We start from the raw sequence: 18801 nt of genomic DNA, 5'->3' as shown, positions 1-18801 counted from the left end.
GAAGACTGTTTGATACCGAACTTGGCAGAAGACGTTGCATTTTTATGGTAAACTGTATAATCTGTCAGCAGTTCACGGCTGGGTATACACTACGTGTGATTAAAGGAGTTATCCCAAGGCCTAATGGGCCTTTTCTGCACTTGCATATCAATTATGTCGATATGATTTAAGTATGTAACGGGTACAGGGATCTAATTGTTATGGTGTGTCCATTCTCTAGATGGATTGAAGCAGGTCCATGTACACACCCAGACTCTACCTGTGCGGCCAAATTCCTGGTGAGGGAGGTGTTTCCCAGATGGGCAGTGTGTGAAGTGATGAGGTCAGACAATGGTGCTCATTTTGTTAATGCAGTATCTGAACAGATTAGCTTGTTGCTTGGTATAAAGCACAAGGTTTCTTCGGCGTATCATCCTCAAAGGAATGGGATATGCAAGAAGCTCAACGGCTTGTTAAAGGAAAGGATAGCCAAGTTGAAGCTTACGCTGAAGAAGGGATGGCTACACTGTCTTCCACTTGCACTGTAAGCTCTCAGAAACCAGCCTGGTTCTGACCACCATCTCACACCACACAAAATTGTGATGGGCAGAGGGGTGTGAACGCCATTAACACCTCGAAATAGAGCTAGATGTGATGCTCAGCCAACAGGAGAAGTGTTAGGATTGGAAATGCAAAACTACTTGAATTGCATGACATCTTGTCTTACTGTAATTTCAGGACAGATGCAGCGACGACAAGAAGGGTGTAGGGCCGTACAGAATACAGAAGGAGAGGCTGCAACAGACAACGTTTCAGAATTATGTGTTCCTCTAATATTCCTTGGGGACACGGTCCTGGTGAGAAATCACAGAAGAAAAAGTGGGACGAGCCAAGGTTCAACGGCCCATTTAGAGTGGAGGACGTCACACCCTCTGCAGTCAAGTTACAGGGAAGAAGAGCTTGGATCTTCTTGGGCGACATCAAGCCATACATCGGAGAAATCCCACTGCCTGCACCCCACCGCGAAGAGACTACAGACGAGGGGGAAGAACCACAGCACGTGCAGACAAGATCCATGATGAGGAAGAAGGACGCATGACTAGCCATATAAAGGCAAATAACTTTTGTGCAAAGTTGTGGCTTAGTTCTGAACACTTCCTTTGAGCACAATAAGGGAAGAAGGACATAAAACACGGATACGCTGTGCATACTAGTTGCAGGGTGAAGGAGAAGAATTACACATATAAACCACAAAACAGCTTGTTGACTTTGAACTTTGGACTGAGGAACACTGAAGCCTTGATAAGAAAAGATATGCCAAATTTTCATCGAGGATTGAAATTGGAAGAGAATACAGTATCCTGAGTCTTTTGACACAGAATCCCTGTTTGGACTCACTTATGGTGTTACGCAATAGTAACCTCACCAAAGACATTCTGATTTATTTTGAGTTAATATTGAGGTCATACCCGTCGTTGGTGGGAAGGCTCACGGACATAACAGAGTTTCTTCAAGATCCTGAAAACGAAAAGACAATAAAGAGGCTGCTCACAGTGATTACAGAACAGTTTCTTTTACTTCCGGAGAATAGCAGACTAGCCAGTAATGTATTTTTCTGCTTAATTGAAGTCTTTCCAGTACTTGTGGGGAGACATGCCAATGTCGACGTCCTCACTTTCATTAGAGACCCAGCGAACACTACACAGCTGAGGAAGCTCCTGCATGGTATCGTAATGGAGGTCGAACTTTCTAGTCAGAATCAGAATCACAGGAGAAGAGTGTAAACTTTCCTTCGAGGGACAGATCGTGAAGGTGCTGCCAAGGATTTCACTTTTGTTTCTACTGACAAGAAAGCAACTTGTCATCTGGAGTGAAACAGATTAGAGGCATAGACTGGGAATTGGTTTACATGGAACATGCAAATTAAGACACGTTGAACTTATTTTTTTTTGTAAAGTATTTTATAGGCATTTGTATACGAGCATACAGTATTACTTGCACAATGTTGTCTTATTCGTAGGATAATGTCTTGTTTTTTAACTGATAACAAACAACAATAAAACAATGATTAACTGTCTTGAGGCTGAATTATGGTTGTGCCTTTTTCTCTTCGTGAGCCGTGGGATGTTGTGAAGTTTGTGGATATTGGTCTGGAGAGGTCTCATTTGAGGGTACGTTCGGTGGCTTGTCCATGTAGCTTTGCGCTTGTGATGGGTGGAGTATATGGAGTCAGGGGGGGTTTGTGGTCTGCCGAGAAGTGCATGTCTCTTATCAGTGCTTTCCATGATTCAAGTGTGGCGTTTTGATCCCCCTCTTCTCCAGTGGTTCCTGCATTCCAGGGTCTGGTTTCCGCGTCTGTCCATCTCTCCATCTCTTTGATCCAGATTTCGTATCTCGGGCCCCCAGGTGATTTCCACGCCATTGCAATAGTTCCCTTTGCAAGGATGCACGACATGTCCATTAGTTTTACAATGTGCTTATGCTTGCTCACTCTGCGGTGTGCGCCTAGTAGGCACTCTTTCGGGGTCCATTCGTATCGGTCTACCCCCGTTTTCCGGCAGGTTTGTTCGATTTTGGCCCAGAAGCCCAGCATCTTGCGGCAGGTCCAGAACATGTGGATCATATTAGCATCGTCGATTCCACACCAGGGGCATTGTGAGCTGGCTTGTTTGTTGAAGCTGGCCACTCTTTGCAGGGTCATGTAAGTCCTATATAGGACGTTCAGCTGTATTTGCCTGAACCTGGCGTTTCTGGACACCTCTTTGGGGTAAAGTAATGCCCTTTCCCATTCGTTCTCTGTCACGATGGCTCCAAGGTCTTTCTCCCACTTCTCCTTCAGTGATGTGCTGCGTGAGTTAGGCCTGTCTATCATCCGGCTGTATAATCAGGCTACCGGTTTCCAGCCGTCGGTGAGGTTGTAGATTTCTTGTAGCAAGGGGTTCGATGTTGGTACCTCAGACCATATGCTCCATTTCTTTTTTGTGGTGTGTTTGACCCGTTGGTACCACAAGAACTGGCCTTTCGCCAGTCCCGCCAATCCCTCCAATCCCTCCAGTCCCTCCAATGCGTGTTATGATTCAAAGTCTCTGAAGGTTCCCTCATTAAACATGTCCCCCAGGTGTACAGTCCCGCCTTTTCCCAGCTCCTCATCACAGGTAGGTCGTTGAGGGTTTTGCATGCGTCAGCTAGTATAGGGATGTTGGGTGAATATGGGTGATGTAGCTGAAGCATCGAGCTGGTTTTGGTCCATATTTGTCTGTCTAGCTTTGCAATCATAGGGATGTCTGGGGTTATGGGTTCCATAGTATTTCTTTAGGAAATAGTGGGGCTGTTGACTGTCGTAGTAGTTCTGTTTCAGCTTTTGGTTCGTCTGGCGGCCACCTCTTCACATGGCTGAGCTGTGCCGCTAAGTAGTACTTCTGGAGGTCGGGAGTTGTATCCCTCCTTCTTTGTACGGTAACGTGAGAATGTGTAGGGGTAGTTTGTGCCTTGTCTGTTCCCATGAGAATTCCTTGAGCAGTGCTTCTAGCCTCTCAAGAAGGGCGGTCATATGTAGTAGCATATGTTTATAAAGTAGTACAAGAATCGCGGGAGGATTATCATTTTGGTAATGGCTGCTTTTCCCATCATCGAGAGTGGTAGCTTGGACCAGAATTTTATGAGTTGCGTAGCCCTCTCATTACGACCTCCGTGTTGCATTCATGGGTAAGCTCTGGTGTGTGTTTTATGCTGACCCCCAACTATCTGAACATTTCCGGTTGCCACTTGATTCCCACCTCAGGTAGGTCTGCTTCCCTTGTCCTTCCGAGTCTGGCCAGTGGAAATGTGCAGGATTTACGCTTACTGAATTGTATTCCTGAGTAGCGTGCGTAGTTGTCTAGTATGTCCAGTGCAAATGGGGTTTTGGGCGTGAGTACGGTCGTACTGGCAACGGGCCTGTACTTATCTGTTCGTGGGTTAGTGCTTTGTGCTCAGTTGGAAGGCCGAGTGAGGGCCATATCTATCTTGCCGTCTCACGTATTCATGGTGTTCTTTTATTTCAGGTTTGTGTGGGGAGGAGTGGTCGCATGCCTTCTATATTTCGTGGTGTCAGCCTCGGGTTTCTTGGGAGGATGCCTCCCTCCCATCTGTCAGGTTATTGTGCTCCATCCACAAGGTGGCAGCTGCTGGTGTTTCCAGGAATATTGCACAGCCTTTATAGATCACTTAAATCTGCTTCCCTTATCCACAAATGCCTAAACAACAAAGCCCCCCCCGATACCTCTCAGAACGCTTCAATAGAAAAAATCCAACCAGACTCACAAGGACAGTCAGCCCCAACTGCCTCCTAGTGCCCAGATTTAAACTAGCCACCATTGGAGGTTCCAGCTTCCCAGTCAAGGCAGCGCAGTTATGGAACTCCCTACCTCTTGCACTTAGATCTGACCAAACCTTTAACAACTTCAGAAAGAACACCATAAAATGGCTCACTGAGAACGCGACATAATAACCAGCCACCCCTCGCACGTCCAATTGTATGTCACTTTATACGTAATGACCTGTTATAATGCTTGTTCAGACTTGTTATACTGTTCGCTCGCTATAGATTTGACTGTTTGGCTGCGCTTTATCTGCACTTGCACTTGCCTTACCCTGCAGATTCAAGAAATGTCCACTATGCTTACCTGTAACCTGTATCGTCTTTTAACTAAGCTGTAAACCTCCTTGTTCTCTTGCGCCCTGCTACCCCAGGGTCCGGTGCGCACAATAAATAAATAAACAAACAAACTTTCAGTCTGGATGGGTATAGTAACATGCATTTTAGGTTCAGTTGTCTGAGCCTGGCCTTGATTGGAACAAATAAGTTTCTTGCCCTTTGTACCGTGGGAGTGTAGTCAGGGTAGATGGTGATCTTGGAGTTATCGCGTTCTATAGTTCCTCCCTCTCTGAAATATTTTAGTATGGTTTCCCTGTCTTGGAAATTGAGGATCTTTGCGATTATTGGGCGGGGGTATGAGCCCGGTGGCGGTTTCTTTTGGAGGGATCTATGTGCCCTTTCCACCACAAAGCCTTGTGTCGGTTTTTTCTGCTCCGATTTCCTGCTGTATCAAGGCTTCTATGTAGGCCGTTGGGTTCGGGCCTTCCGTTCCTTCGGGTACTCAGAGTATCCTTACGTTACTGCATCTGGAGCGCCCTTCTGCCTCTTCTGATCTTGCTTCCAGCGTGGCCACCTTCTTTTCTAGTTCGGCCATTCGGGCTTTTAGGTCTGCAGTGTCTTCTGTTGTCTCCTGGAGGGTTGTTTCTGCATTAGTTACTCTCTCAGTGAGATTACGGGCGTCCTGGCGCATAAGCTGCATGTCAGACACGTCGATTTTGGTGTCCATGAATGTTCGTAGTGCAGCAATGGCTTCTAGTACCTGGCTATCCTTGCCTTCCCCATCCTTCGATTTTGGGAGTTCTGCTTTGCAGGTTGGTGCTTGAGTTGGGGTGTGGGATTTGGTTGTGACAAAGGTGTCCATTGTGGCCGTCTTTCCCTTGTTTCTGGAGGAGGACATGGTGGTGTTTCCACAGTTTATTGTAGGCTGTAGCTCAATGTCCGTGGTTTCTGGTGTGTTTCTTAGTTTTGGACCCGTGGCCTCTATTTGTTTATGTTACCGATGTTTGCCGCGGTTAGTGGTTCCCGCGTTCGCCTTGCTTTGGTGGCGGTTCGTGTGTGGTAAGGCTACTGGTTCTTGCGCCTTTTAAGTTCTGGTGCGGGGACCAGCGTCACGTGTTGCAGGGTTTGAGGTTGGTGCCAATCAGTGCCGTTTTGCCCTGTATTGGCCGCTTTTAATGTGTGGGTCTGGTGCTTGGTGATAGCAGCGTTTGGGCATTTCTTTTATTTGTTCGTGGGCTTTCCCTGGAGTGTTTCGGCTCCCCTTTTGGTGGGCCGGCATGGTGTTGGGTCAAATTGCCCCGACTCGTTATTTGCTTGGATGGCCCCTGTGGCTCCTGGTGCTGTGGTTCACCTTGGATTTGCTGGGTTTCAATGTGGCCCCCTTGAAACGATTCTCTCTGGACCTGATGCCGTGCCGCGAGGTCCCCCTCTCCTCTAGCCTCGATGTTGGGGTTGATCGCGTCCTCCGAGGAGTGGGCCCTCTCTGTCCCTTCTTCCTGCTGCTGGGTGTCCCATGCTCGGGTGTCTGGGGCGGCTCACGCTTCTCTCTGCGGCGAGGTGAGGCTCCAGCGGCTGTTGCTGTCCTGCGCAGCTTCTTTCCACCCGCGCCGGGGTGCGGAGCAATCCCGTTTCCGTTGTCCTCTGCCTGGTGCATTGTCGGTGGTCGGCTCTTCTCTCAGCAGCGCTGGCTCCTGGACTCGACCGCCATCTTGTATGAATCTCCGGAGGGGTTGGGTTCGGCTCGAACAAGATTACTTGCCTTCCCCGGGACCGATTTTACTGCAGGTTGCTTGCGCTGTGTTGGGAGTCATTTCCTCTGCAATTCATGGGTAAGAATTTTAGTGGTTTAATGGTGCTTTTTTAAACACTGTATTAGGATCTGGATATGGCGCCTTAGTCGGAGCTCGGCGTCTCTGCCTCCTTACGCCATGAGCACCAGGCCACGCCCCCCGACATGTTGAACTTATTACCTCATTTAGAACTTTCGTTAATAGAAAAATAACTGTTTCCAGAGACAAGAGACAGTCTATTATTCGGACAAAGAGGATAATTAGTTCAGCACTCGTGACCTGCAAGCAGAGGCAGCAGAATCCAGATAAAGTGGCAATGTTTAGCATGTATTAAAGAATTAGTTTTGCTTCCTTAGATGATTGAGATGGGGAACCAGAACAGCAACTTTGTCCTCCTTCATGAGGAGAGACATTCATATTGGCCCAGAAACAAATGCTGCGCAAGTTGCTATAAGTGTATTATTTACACATGCATTGTGTTCATTATCATATTACTGTCATTGACGATTAGAACTGCGTTTTTCACCAGTGCACAAAGCGTTCAGATTCCTGTGCACCCACCTAATGATGTACGCATGAAACCTACAAAGGTGCCCAGACCCTACATAGTCATTCCAGTTCCTAGAAAGAATGATAGAGTGACTGAACTTGAGATGGATGTGATAAACAATGACACACACACAACAAATTAATTGAAACGCCGGAGACAGGGTCGTCTAAGTAAACCCGAGAAAGGGTTGATGAAAGGTAAACGTAAACAAATAAGGAGTACATACACAACTGGTCTAGTGTCAATGACTTCAGAATCACATTCCAGAAAATGGGGAGAGTTTGGATAGAGCTCAACAAGAAGCTTTTTACCAAAGGGTATTATAAGACACATGGAAAAGGAACTGTTAAGGAGACAAACGATTCCAGAGAATGAACGAACAGAGCAGTACCGACGAGCACACCTGATCCAGTAACAAAAGGATCAAACTTAAGTCCTGCAATACAATCACGTGCAGAGATAATGGCAGAATCAATATGGACGTTCATAAACAAAGCCAAAAAGAGACAGGAAGACAAGGAAATACTTACCGGACTTCCTCCTACTCAAATAATACAGATGAAAATGCCTGGATCATTAATGGAGATACCCGAGAATCCTCCGGCAAGAAAAATATATACGGATGTGTTCAAAGATGTGGTTTTAGCAAACTACAGAAAGACCTTGAGAATCAGAAGAAGCACACAAAAAGACAATAACGAATTGAACGATTACCTGGACAGCACAGCACACTTGGGAAATAACATATGGTAACAACATATGAAGGAAGTTGGAAGACAAACTTCACAGGAAGAATGCTTTGTTTGTGCACTCCTATTCTACAGCATGGGGAAGTCAAACATCTTTATAGCTGTTGAGATAGATGTCATAACAGCACACAGCCTATCACATTTAGCAATGTGTATGACCAGAGGCCAGTTCATGGGAAGTGATGCTTCACTCAAATGGGCAACTGAAGCAACTGATCTAGATGAAGATGATTATGTCCATGACATAAAGACGAGAAACACTGGCAAAACAAAGAACATTGTGATCAGATATGAGAAGTCTGGAGTTAAAGGAGCGGTGATCAGAAGAGAAACAAACAAAAAGCTGAACGTTAAAGGGAAATCTACAGAAGAAGCTCGAAGATGGAAGGACAGAGATCAAATGCAAATTTGGGGAACAGTGCTTTCTCCAGAAGGATGGGAGGAAGGAGAAGTGATCTGCAGAGCATGGATGATCTTTGGATACTATAAAGAAACAATTGAAAATGCACAAATGATATGCAAGCCATTATGGCCGAGACTTGCAAGACTGCTAACATGGGTCGAAGACAGAGGAGGACCCTTGGAGATAGTGCCATTGGAGAATTCCAAACTGTGCTTCAGAAACAGTGGTACAAGAAAAATGGGAGAAAATCAGAACGGTGGACAAATCTTCGATGCTACAGGAATGATGTATGGAACTGCAGTGATCATGGATCACTATTGGGTGTGTGTGGATCCAAAGCATATATCAGATTGACGAAGAATTGGCGAGGTATATGTACGTTGGTGAATGTCCATGTTCCAGCATTGGTGATTCCAAGAAGTGATCTGAATATTGACAGTTTCCCGAAAGCAGATGCTCACCTGAGGAAGAAGAGATCTGTGTAACTGCTAAGCCGAACGAAGAGAGAAAACTACTTCTTTGCCAAATCGATAGAAGCCTTTGATGCAATCCCATATGAACATAGGTTGTTCAGCTTAACCTTATCAGTGTTCAAGACAATCCTGATGCCAAGAATTCAGGTTGGAGCAAATACTAAATGGTTGCAGATAACCAGGTGGGAGTTACTGCAGACCATCAACACAACCATAAAGGGATTTAATGCAATTAAGGAAGCGTTAAGGGCGATTCGACTGATGACGCTCCAGAACAGATATGTCCTAGACATGATCACAGCTATGGATGGAGGTGTTTGTGCAAAAATCGGAGAATCATGTTGCACATTTATACCATCACACGATGATGAAAATGGAACCTTAACAGAAGCTATACGTATGCTGACAAAACTGCAGAATCAGATGATAGATGAAGTTGACGTAGTTGATGATGACATTTGGTTTGGATCACTGTCTTCATGGGTTCCACAATGGATGGCAGATGCATTCAAGTTGCTAGGAGCCCTGTTGGTGATGATATTGCTTGGATTCTGTGTTATCAAGCTAATAATCTCTCAGTGCCAGAAAACTGCAAAAAAGGCCATAGGGATGAAAATCATGATTGATGTCGAGTCAGGATGGAAGCCTAACGACCTGACTGACGAAGAAATAAGACTTTGTGAAGGCCAGCATTTATGCACCAGAAGGAACAAAGTTCCGGTATCTGAGGAAACATAGAAAATATGTGGGAAAATTGATCTATTACAATCCAAGTGGAGAATGTCAACTAATGACATGGAACAAAGATGAGCACATAAGAACAGCAGGATACTTGAAGGGAGTCAAAGATATGGACCCCAAAAATCTTCAGACCTAGATGTCTAGAGCCAGAGGATGAAATAAAAGTGAATGCAAAGAAGAAAGTGAGAGTGGTCGATGAATCGCCCAGAGGGGAGAGTGAAGATGAAGTGCCAAGTACCATCCACACTCCAGCCACCCCCTTCTTAGTACCTGGTACGTTCACGCCAAAATATGTGACGTATGAAGAACAGATAAACCAGCAGAGAGCCACAGTCGGGCTTTGCCCAGTGCCCATCAGAGTAACAGAACCTATTGAAATACTGACACCTAAGAAAACCTGGACGGTAAGGTACCCATTGAGAAAACCATATCTACAGGTAAGACAAAATGACGTTTGGCAGAATGGAATACCCGAAGAAGCCAAGAAGATAATAAAGGAAGACGAATGGTGACATCATAAGAAATCGGACTGACGCAAATATAGAAGATATAATGACCAAAGAAATACTGACAAAGAGACAGAATACCATGGATAAGTGACATCTTGAGCCTAAGGTGAAGCAGTTGATTCCAAGACGCAGAAGCGTATGCCATATGCACGATGAAGATATTCAGTTAGTTTAAACATGTACAGATGCAAGAAACCGCAAGAAGCAAAGAAATTGTTAAGCTTGCTCATGCTTAGTAGTAAATGGATTGCAGTAAGCGCCAATATATATATATATATATATATATATATATATATATATATATATATATATATATATATATATATATACCTCAAAAGCACTATAGAGTTTAAATTCACTACGCACATAAGCAGCAGAATTGAACAAAGGTTACTAAAGGTCTCAAGAGGAGAGTGTTGCAGCAAACAAATCGAGAATTAAGACGGAGAGACACCCAGCTAAAGGTAACCATGAAAAGAAGCCAAGCTCATATTGGGCTGGAAAAGGCCAACAGTTGATACAATTAACGAGAAAAGAACATAGTTTCCTTTTCAGAAATGTCAAGATAACACTGGCAGAATTAAATCAAATACACGAAAATACATGAAGAAGAGGCCGATTTCACGGTGTCCAAATCACGTGACAAGGCAGGCAGGAAGGGATGTGACTTTCACACCTACGCATGGATCCCTGCCATACCCATAACTCCTTAAACTTTCTCAGACCAAGAAGCAGACTCGCGGCCAAACTACAAAGTAGTAATTGACACATGACCACTGAGGTGATGATTGATTGTAACATAATTGGAAGGAAGCTGGGGTCCAGACAAACTCCCTGCACCTGGCTGGTTGTTCTGCATGCTGCTAGACGTAAGTTGAAAAGTATGAGTGGTATTGATGCCAACCCAATCATAGTGGACCGTGTAATCTAGGGTCCTATAGTGAGTAGAACCAATGGGACGTCGTACTTTTAGTGACGTTTATAGTGGCCATTTTGAAGGAAGGGCTTAGTTGCCCCACCTGACATTGATTATCCAATCCCCTCTCCCCGTTATCACATGCAGTTATAGTACATATGTTAAAGTTACCTTCCTATAACCAATCACGTTGCATATTAGGTTTTTAAGATTGCGCCTCAGTGATTTTTGATATAAATACTGTGTTTTTTCTGAAATTAAGTGGAGTTGAAGCGAGAAGGAAGATCGAGCGGTTGCTGATGTTCATTGTACTCCCCGTTTTTTGTACTTGTCATTAAACAGACTCCCTTTGCCAAACTATTGAGTTGTCATAGTTATTTGATGCAAGAGTACGAATCTCCATCTCCATCTATCTCGAGGGTGCTGCTACTCTAGTCAAATGGGCCGGCTGGGGTCTATCCAGTTCACTGCCATCAGTTTGGTGAAGACCCTTGGGTGGAGGCCAGCCTGAACGCCAGAACACGAACCTGATAATGAGAACCGCCAACCACGAACCTCAGGTGCTTTCTGTGCTTGAGATGGATTGGCACATGAAAATAATCATCCTGAAGTCCCAATGACACCATCAAATCCTGGAGCTGGAGGGCCTGAAGGATCTGAGTGGGACCATCTTGAACTTGTCCTTCCTGAGGAACTTGTTCAAGTATCTGAAGCCCAAGATGGGTCTCAGTCCTCCGTCTTCTTGGGGATTAGGAAATATGGAGAATACCATCCTTTGCACCTCTCACTTACAGGTACTGGTTCTATAGCACCTTCCTCTAGCAGGGTCAACATTTCCTGCACAAGGAACAGATCTGGAACCTTTAATGAATGGCTCCCTGGTGGATGATTCTGAGGTCTCTGAATGAAGGGGAAGCAGTAACCTTGTGCTATGGTTTCTAGTGCCCAAGCATCTGAAGTAATACCCTGCCATTCTTTCAGATCCCACCACGGTGTCGTGAGTCAAGACCTCAGAGGCGGCTGAAGCAGTGGCTGATCATAAAGATGCAGCTGCTTGGGCGGGCTTTGCACCTCTCCCTCGTCCACCACAAGAGAATCTTCTTTGGCCTCTTTGACCAGCCATTCCTCTAGCTCTTCCATCTGAGGAGTAGTAGCGAAAGGATCTACCCCTCCAAGATGGTCCACTGGGGTGAAAGGGCTGAGCGGCACCTAGAGACTTGGCTGCCACTTTGAGGTCTGCAGCTTCTCAAGACTTTTGTCATTCTTGCTGCCAAAAAGATGAGATCGTCAAAAGTCATATTGAGGAGTCTAGACTGCACGTCCGGTGCAAATCCAGACTTCCTCAACCACACAAACCTGCGTATTACAGTGCTTGCCGCCATGGGTCTGCAGAATCCAAACCCGACTGAACAGACTCAGACATGGCCTCTTTGCCATCGGGAATATGTTCAGCCACCATGGATGCACAGTCTCATAGGGTGTAGGTGAATTTCGCAAGGGCACATGTGAGTTTCCTTGACCAGGCGTCTATAGGTTTATCATCCCGATTCGGTGGGATAGTCGGATAGGCAGCCTGCTTGGAGGTAGTGGTTGCTGCTTGCACCACCATGGTTTTTTGGGATAGGATGTTTAGATAAGTAGTTGGGATCACTACTTGACGGCCTATATTTTTTGGTCATATTTGTATTTACTGCCAGACTTGATTCTGGTGCTTCCCAATTAGCACCTACTCTCTTTTACAAAGCAACATGAAAGGGTAGGAGTGGATCCCTTTGAGGACCTTTGTCCAGGATATTTGTGAGATGATCCTGGTTGAATGGAAGGGCAGGCCTGCTCCATCCCCTAAAATCAGTGACCCTGGTCATTGACTGTCAATAAGATACATCTGCATGATCTGATTCTGGCTTGCCAAAATCCAACTTTGATGAAGTGCCCACCACACTGGCGGTCTATAAATATTCACGCCGGTCCAGCAAACTAGATTCTTCTGATATAAGGCTATCAGGGACATTATGTGTGCCATATTGCAATCCAAAAGATAGATCATTGTCTTTGGAAGGTTCATTGTCCTCATGAATGGATGTGAGTGACTTAAAGAAATAACCCTTTCTAGGCAAAGGTGTGAAGGTTTTTAGAATTACTGGCAAAGGTGTTGATGGCTTTGAGGGTTTCAAGCCAGATGCCGATGGAGTCGTCAATGTCTTCGATGAAGATGCCTTAGGTGTCGATGGTACTGATGGCATCGACGGCATTGCTGACATTGATGACTTCGACGTAGACTTGTCCGTGGACTTAGTGCATGACGGACGTTAATGGCTCAAAGGATTCTTTGATGACATTTCATTGTGTCGAGGCCTTGTTGGCTCTCCATGAGAATCAGGCCTTTGTCCCGGCCTCAAGGGAACACAGGATTTGGCTCAAGCCCTTTCCTTACTGGCTTCAGAAGGCGCAGTAGGAGCATGGCCTACTTGCTTCGAGTGTTTCTAGCTCTCAAATATTTTTAGCATTTCCTGCCTGAATGATTTACATTCAACTGGAGTAGAGGCCTTACCGGCTTCAGAAGGCGCAGTAGGAGCATGGCCTACTTGCTTCGAGTGTTTCTAGCTCTCAAATATTTTTAGCATTTCCTGCCTGAATGATTTACATTCAACTGGAGTAGAGGCCTTAGTGGGCCAATATATACGCCTCTCGGGAGAAGAGTCGGACGAGGAAGACGAAGTAGGCGATTTATGATGCCTTTTCTTCGACTTACTCGATGATGACGAGGAGTGGTGAGAGCCACTTGGTTACCTGGCCTTTTTAGGCTTTTTCCGCCGAGGAGAGACATCTCTCACTTCGTCAGAAGAATGTTTTTTCGATGGAGTTGTCGAAGGGGATTTTTTGGGGAGTCTCCCTACCACCAATTTCCCTTTACACTCCTTCAGAGCTTTTCCGGTCATCGACTGACACTTCTGACAGCCCGAGGTCTTGTGCGTCAAACCAAGATACCACAAGCACACCCGATGTGGATCTGTCAGCGACATCTTGGTATCACAGTCTTGGCATTTTTTAAACCCGGTCTTCGGGGTTGCCAGAGCCGAAGACAAAGTCATTATAGACCATTTTCAAAGAAAATTATGAAGTGTGCCATAGTTCACAAAGCGAAAGCTTACTTGGAAAAACAGAACTGAAGCCAACGGGTGCTGTGTGTGCTATATACACCTTTGATGACATCATCCTCAAGATATAGCAGGTGGAGGCTGCTACACAAATAAGTAGAGGTAGGAGTCATTTTGGCAGACGACTGCACTGCAAGCATCCATTCAGCACTTCAGTGGTTTGTATACACTAAGAACTCAGGTGGTGCTGTTGTACCCTTCGATTGGCTATTACAGATTACCTTGCAGTCCTTTGCGATCTTAACTTATACCCAAAAGGTGGTTGCACATGTACTCTTCAATAACAGACTACTCTATGTAGCAAAGTAAAAAAACTAAAATAGTTACAAAAAGGCACCACAAATATGAAACAAATCTTTTGTAATGGAAAAAAAGAGATCAAAGATAATGCAGAATAGTGAGGAATAGTTGGAAATTTGCAATGTTGTTTGGACCCATACTTACACACCTCTTCCTAATGGGATTAAGCCACTAAACAGTACCAATGAGGGGACATATCTTCAATGATGTTTGATTTGCACTTTTAAAATAAATACTATATGGAAGCATTTATCAGTATGCTTTTTACTTGTTTGACCTTCCTCTAACCTCTGTACTTCTTTCTTCCCTCCTTCATTTTTCTTTCTCTTTTGCCTATCTTTTTATTTCTCTTTCTTTCGTTATTTTGTTCTTGCTTTTTCTTCTTTTTGGGCTTTCTTTCCATTCACTCTTCTTTCTATCTTTGCGTTATTTTTTTTGTCTGTCCATCTGTCTTCTGATTCCATCTATGCTCACTTCCTTTCTCCATCATTCCTCTGTGTCTCGCTCTTTCATTCTCTCGCTTTCGGTCTCATTATTTCTATTTCGTTCCTCCCTTCTTTCTATATTTCTTTTATTTACTTGTTCTTTCCCTAGCTATCCATCTTTCTCATTTGTCATTCTTTTCTTGATTTCATCTTTCCCTCTTCATATTTTTCCTTCATTCAATCTTGTTTGCTTCTTTTACCTTCTTCCTTTATTTGCTTTTTCCATTCTGTCCTTCCTTCTTTTTACCACTTATTTCACATCCTTTCTCTTTGTTTCTCTATTGATTTCTTTCTGTTTTGGTTTCCTCTATCACTTTTTCCTTATTTTTTGCTATTGGTAATTTTGTTCTTTCTTTCTCCAGCTTTCTCCCATCCTCCTTTCTCTTTATTCTGTTGAGTTCTCCTTCCTTTTCATTGCTTTCTTTTTCTCTGTTCTTTCCCTGTATTTCTTTTTTTCTCTTTTTTCCTATTATCACTAATGGCCTTTCTTTCTCCGTTTTTTCTTTCTTTTTCCTCTTCATTTCCGAATCCATTTATTATATCTTTATTTTGTACTCACTTTCTTTTGCTTTTTTATCACTCCTTCTCCTCTTTTCCTTTCTTTTTCTCTTCTTTTCTTCTTCCCCTCAATTCCCAGGTTTAAAAAAAAACTGTCTCCCTTTCTTCATTCAACTGATAAACAACATTAGCTCCACCACATTCAGCCTTCTTCCACTCTTCATCAGGGCAATTATCTACTAGTCAATTCATTAGAATAAATGATCAACTAAAACTAAATTATTTGCCAATCTTGTTTTCGAAAAGGACGACCAAAATTATTTCCTACCAATCACGTCGGCCCTTCCTACAACTGGTAGAAAAGTATTTGCACTCTTTCAAGAGCAGACTGAAAGCTGGAAGTATTATCTCCTAAGAAAGCCTAATAGATAGCACAATGGTACACGCTATAGCAAAACCTTTTCCTATTAGTTAGTAGTCCATGTTTTGTTCAGACTCAGTGGATGTGTTCTTGAAACAAATAGGTAAGCAGCACGCTCTATTCTTTGTCACAGTAGTAATCCCACCTGAACCCCATCATCCCTCTTCCGAGTTTGGAATAGTAATTTTACCTATATATCCACACATCCCTCTTCCCAGTACACAATGGTAATATCACCTTTATCCCCACATCCCTCTTGTTTGTCACAGCCCCCCACTACCACACATCACTCTTACTCATCACAGTCCCCCACTGCCACTCACTACCACCACCTCACTCTTCCTCATCACAGTCCCCCCACTCCCACCAACTCACTCTTCCTTGTCAAAGATCCCCACTACCACCAGGTCACTATTACTTGTCACAGTTCCCCACTTCCATCAACTCACTCTTCCTCGTCACAGCTTCCTACTTCCAAAGTACTATTCCTCATCACAGCACCCAACTACCACCATGTCACTCTTCCTCCTCATAGACTCACATTACCACCAACTCACTGTTCCTTGTCACAGTCCCCCACTAACACCACCTTACTTTTACTCCTCTCAGTCCCACACTACCACCACATCACTCTTCCTCATCACAGTATCCCATTACCACCACGTCTCTCTCCTAGGGTCCAGTTTCCGACTACCATCATCTCACTGCCTCGTCACAGTACCCCACTACCACCAACTCACTATAACTCATCACAGTCTTCCGCTACCATCAGCTAACTCTTCCTCATCATAGTCCACCACTACCACATCACCCTTTCTCGTCACATTATCCCACTACCACCATGTCACTCTTCTTCTTCACAGTACACCACTACCCCACCTCACACTTCCTCATCACAGTCCCCCACTACAATCACATCGCTCTTCTTCTTCACTGTCCCCCACTACCCCACCTCACTCTTCCTCATAAACGTCACCCTCACTCTTCCTCATCACAGTCCCCCACTATCACCACTACACTCTTCCTGGTCAAAGTCCCCCTCTACCACCATCTCTCCTCTTCCTTGTCATAGTACCCCACTACCACCATGTTATTCTTCCTCATCACAGTCCCCCACTGCCACCACCTCACATTTCCTCATCACAGCCCCCCATTACCACATCACTATTCCTCATCAAAGGCCCCCAGTAACAGCACATCACTCTTCCTTGTCACAGTGCAGCACTGACACTAACTCACTATTCCTCACAGTCCCCCACTAAGACCACCTCACCTCATTACAGTCCCCCACAACCACCACACACTCTTCCACTTCACAGCCCCACACTACCACCACATAACTGTTCCTTGACACAGTGCCCCATTATCCCCACTTCTCTCTTCCTCGTTACAGTACACCATAAGTAATCAATTATTCACTATTGGACACAAAAAAAGATGAAATACTTGATAAATCCGATGTTGCATAGCCGAAGAAGAGATATTGATAACAAGTAATATACCATTAAAAAAGGAATTAGAGGTGGTGGGAGCTATAGCATAACAAAACCCTTGAAATTCAGTGAAAAAACGTTAGTTGAAGCACCAGTAATGAAATGTGAAACAACCTGATGCAACAAAACCCCTGAATTCAGTGAACAAATCCTTTACTCGAAATGACTACGGTGCCGATTTAATGCCACAAAACCCCTGAAATTCAGCAGGTGTTGGAAGCTACGCCGCGTAACTATGAGACTTACACTGCGCAGACCCTAAGAACACTAATGCCAACACAAATTCTTTAAAAGCGGCCATTGGATCTCATTGTTACCGAACATATCCTACAGGGAGCAGGTACATATATTATTGATACTGTGAAAAAGGAGCCATGCTATGCATTGGGACAGATGCCAGTCAACTTGAGGACTCGTTTTTTGGGGCTATTTTACATTTTTCTACAGGTATGTTACTTTTCTCCAAGGTCCAAATGGTAATCGCATCAATATTTTAAAACAAATAAATAAAACATGTCCTGGCAGTTTCCACTTACTGGCATTATTCAGAAGAACCACTATGACAATGTCAACCTGTAACCACAGCAAAGGCGCGCAGACTGACCTTGTTGTCGGCCAGATTGAGGTACCTCAGTTCAGGCAGTGGAGGCTCGAATGAAGGACTCAGTCGACTTAAGGAATTCTCAGCCGCAGCTCTGAAGTCATCAGGAAAGGAAAAGTGCCTCTCGGAACTGGCCGGTTTCTGTAAAGAAAAAAAGTAGCGAGTGAAACAAAGGTTTCTTTTTTTTTAAAATTAAAAATACACACATACAGATTCCTATAATTTGATTGTATCCTTGGTTATCTGGTAAACAGGATAAGAAAGTCAATGTTACACTTTGTGGTCAGTGAAATTAAAACATTAATCAATTATGCTAAATTATCCTAAATGATGGGGTCTCTTCCTCTTCTCTGCAGAAATTTGAATTAATACGGCATTTTTTCAAATAGAATTCCCCCAAAAGTCAAAAATTCAGGCACAATGTTGAATACTACTATTCCTTCGTCGTCCCTTTGAAGGAAGGCCACATGCAAATACGTAAAGCAGCAAAACAGAATTACTGCCAGAAACATTACTGGCAATGCATGAAGACTTCTGAGAACACGTGCAAACTAAATAATGTCATATATCTGAAGCAAGGACTATATGCCGCCTTTCCAAAATCTCAACACTCATCTTAAAAAAGGTGTCAAAGTTACATTGTGCTAAACCTTAGACACATCCTTCAATGATGTCTCTTACTGTCAGTGCTCTGGTGAACACGTGCATCGTCTTTCCAAATCCAATCAGTAACATTGTACAGTTCTAGAAAATGGGGAGGGGGTCGAGTGATGGGGGACCTAGATTCAGTCTAAGTAAAGGAGCTTGGTGGGTGAAGGGTGCTCAAGGTCCCACGACTCTGCTACTGGTCTGTGTCCATAGATGTAATGGAACTAACTCCAAGAAGTGAGGAAACGTTTCATGTTCTTCTTTGGCAATGGGTCCAGAACAGCCATGTCTTTCATTCTGCTTGCTTGGCCATTTTGTATCTCTAAATTACCATAATGGGATTAGATGGGATTAAATGGTGGCATGACGGATGGCGCCTGTAATGGTCCCCAATAGTGAACAGGTGGGATTCAATAGCGTGGCCTAAGAAAAAGCTTCTCAAGCAAACATG

General features: G+C 44.3%; 1 protein-coding gene across 4 annotated transcripts in view; it reads right to left on the bottom strand.

Moving 5' to 3' along the window:
- The window catches only part of XRRA1 (X-ray radiation resistance associated 1), a 624270-nt gene that overhangs the window by 215308 nt on the left and 390161 nt on the right, over positions 1 to 18801 (bottom strand). For all 4 annotated transcript variants that reach the window (XM_069640151.1, XM_069640152.1, XM_069640154.1 and 1 more), the window contains one exon: positions 17706 to 17843. In XM_069640151.1, coding sequence (XP_069496252.1) covers positions 17706 to 17843 — 138 coding nt within the window. The remainder of the gene's footprint in view (positions 1 to 17705; positions 17844 to 18801) is intronic.

The sequence above is a fragment of the Ambystoma mexicanum genome, chromosome 7q, assembly GCF_040938575.1.
Source record: "Ambystoma mexicanum isolate Mex_15411 chromosome 7q, UKY_AmexF1_1, whole genome shotgun sequence".
Lineage (NCBI taxonomy): Eukaryota > Metazoa > Chordata > Amphibia > Caudata > Ambystomatidae > Ambystoma > Ambystoma mexicanum.
Note: the sequence above shows the minus strand (reverse complement) of the source record. Positions and strands in the feature narration are given on the sequence as shown.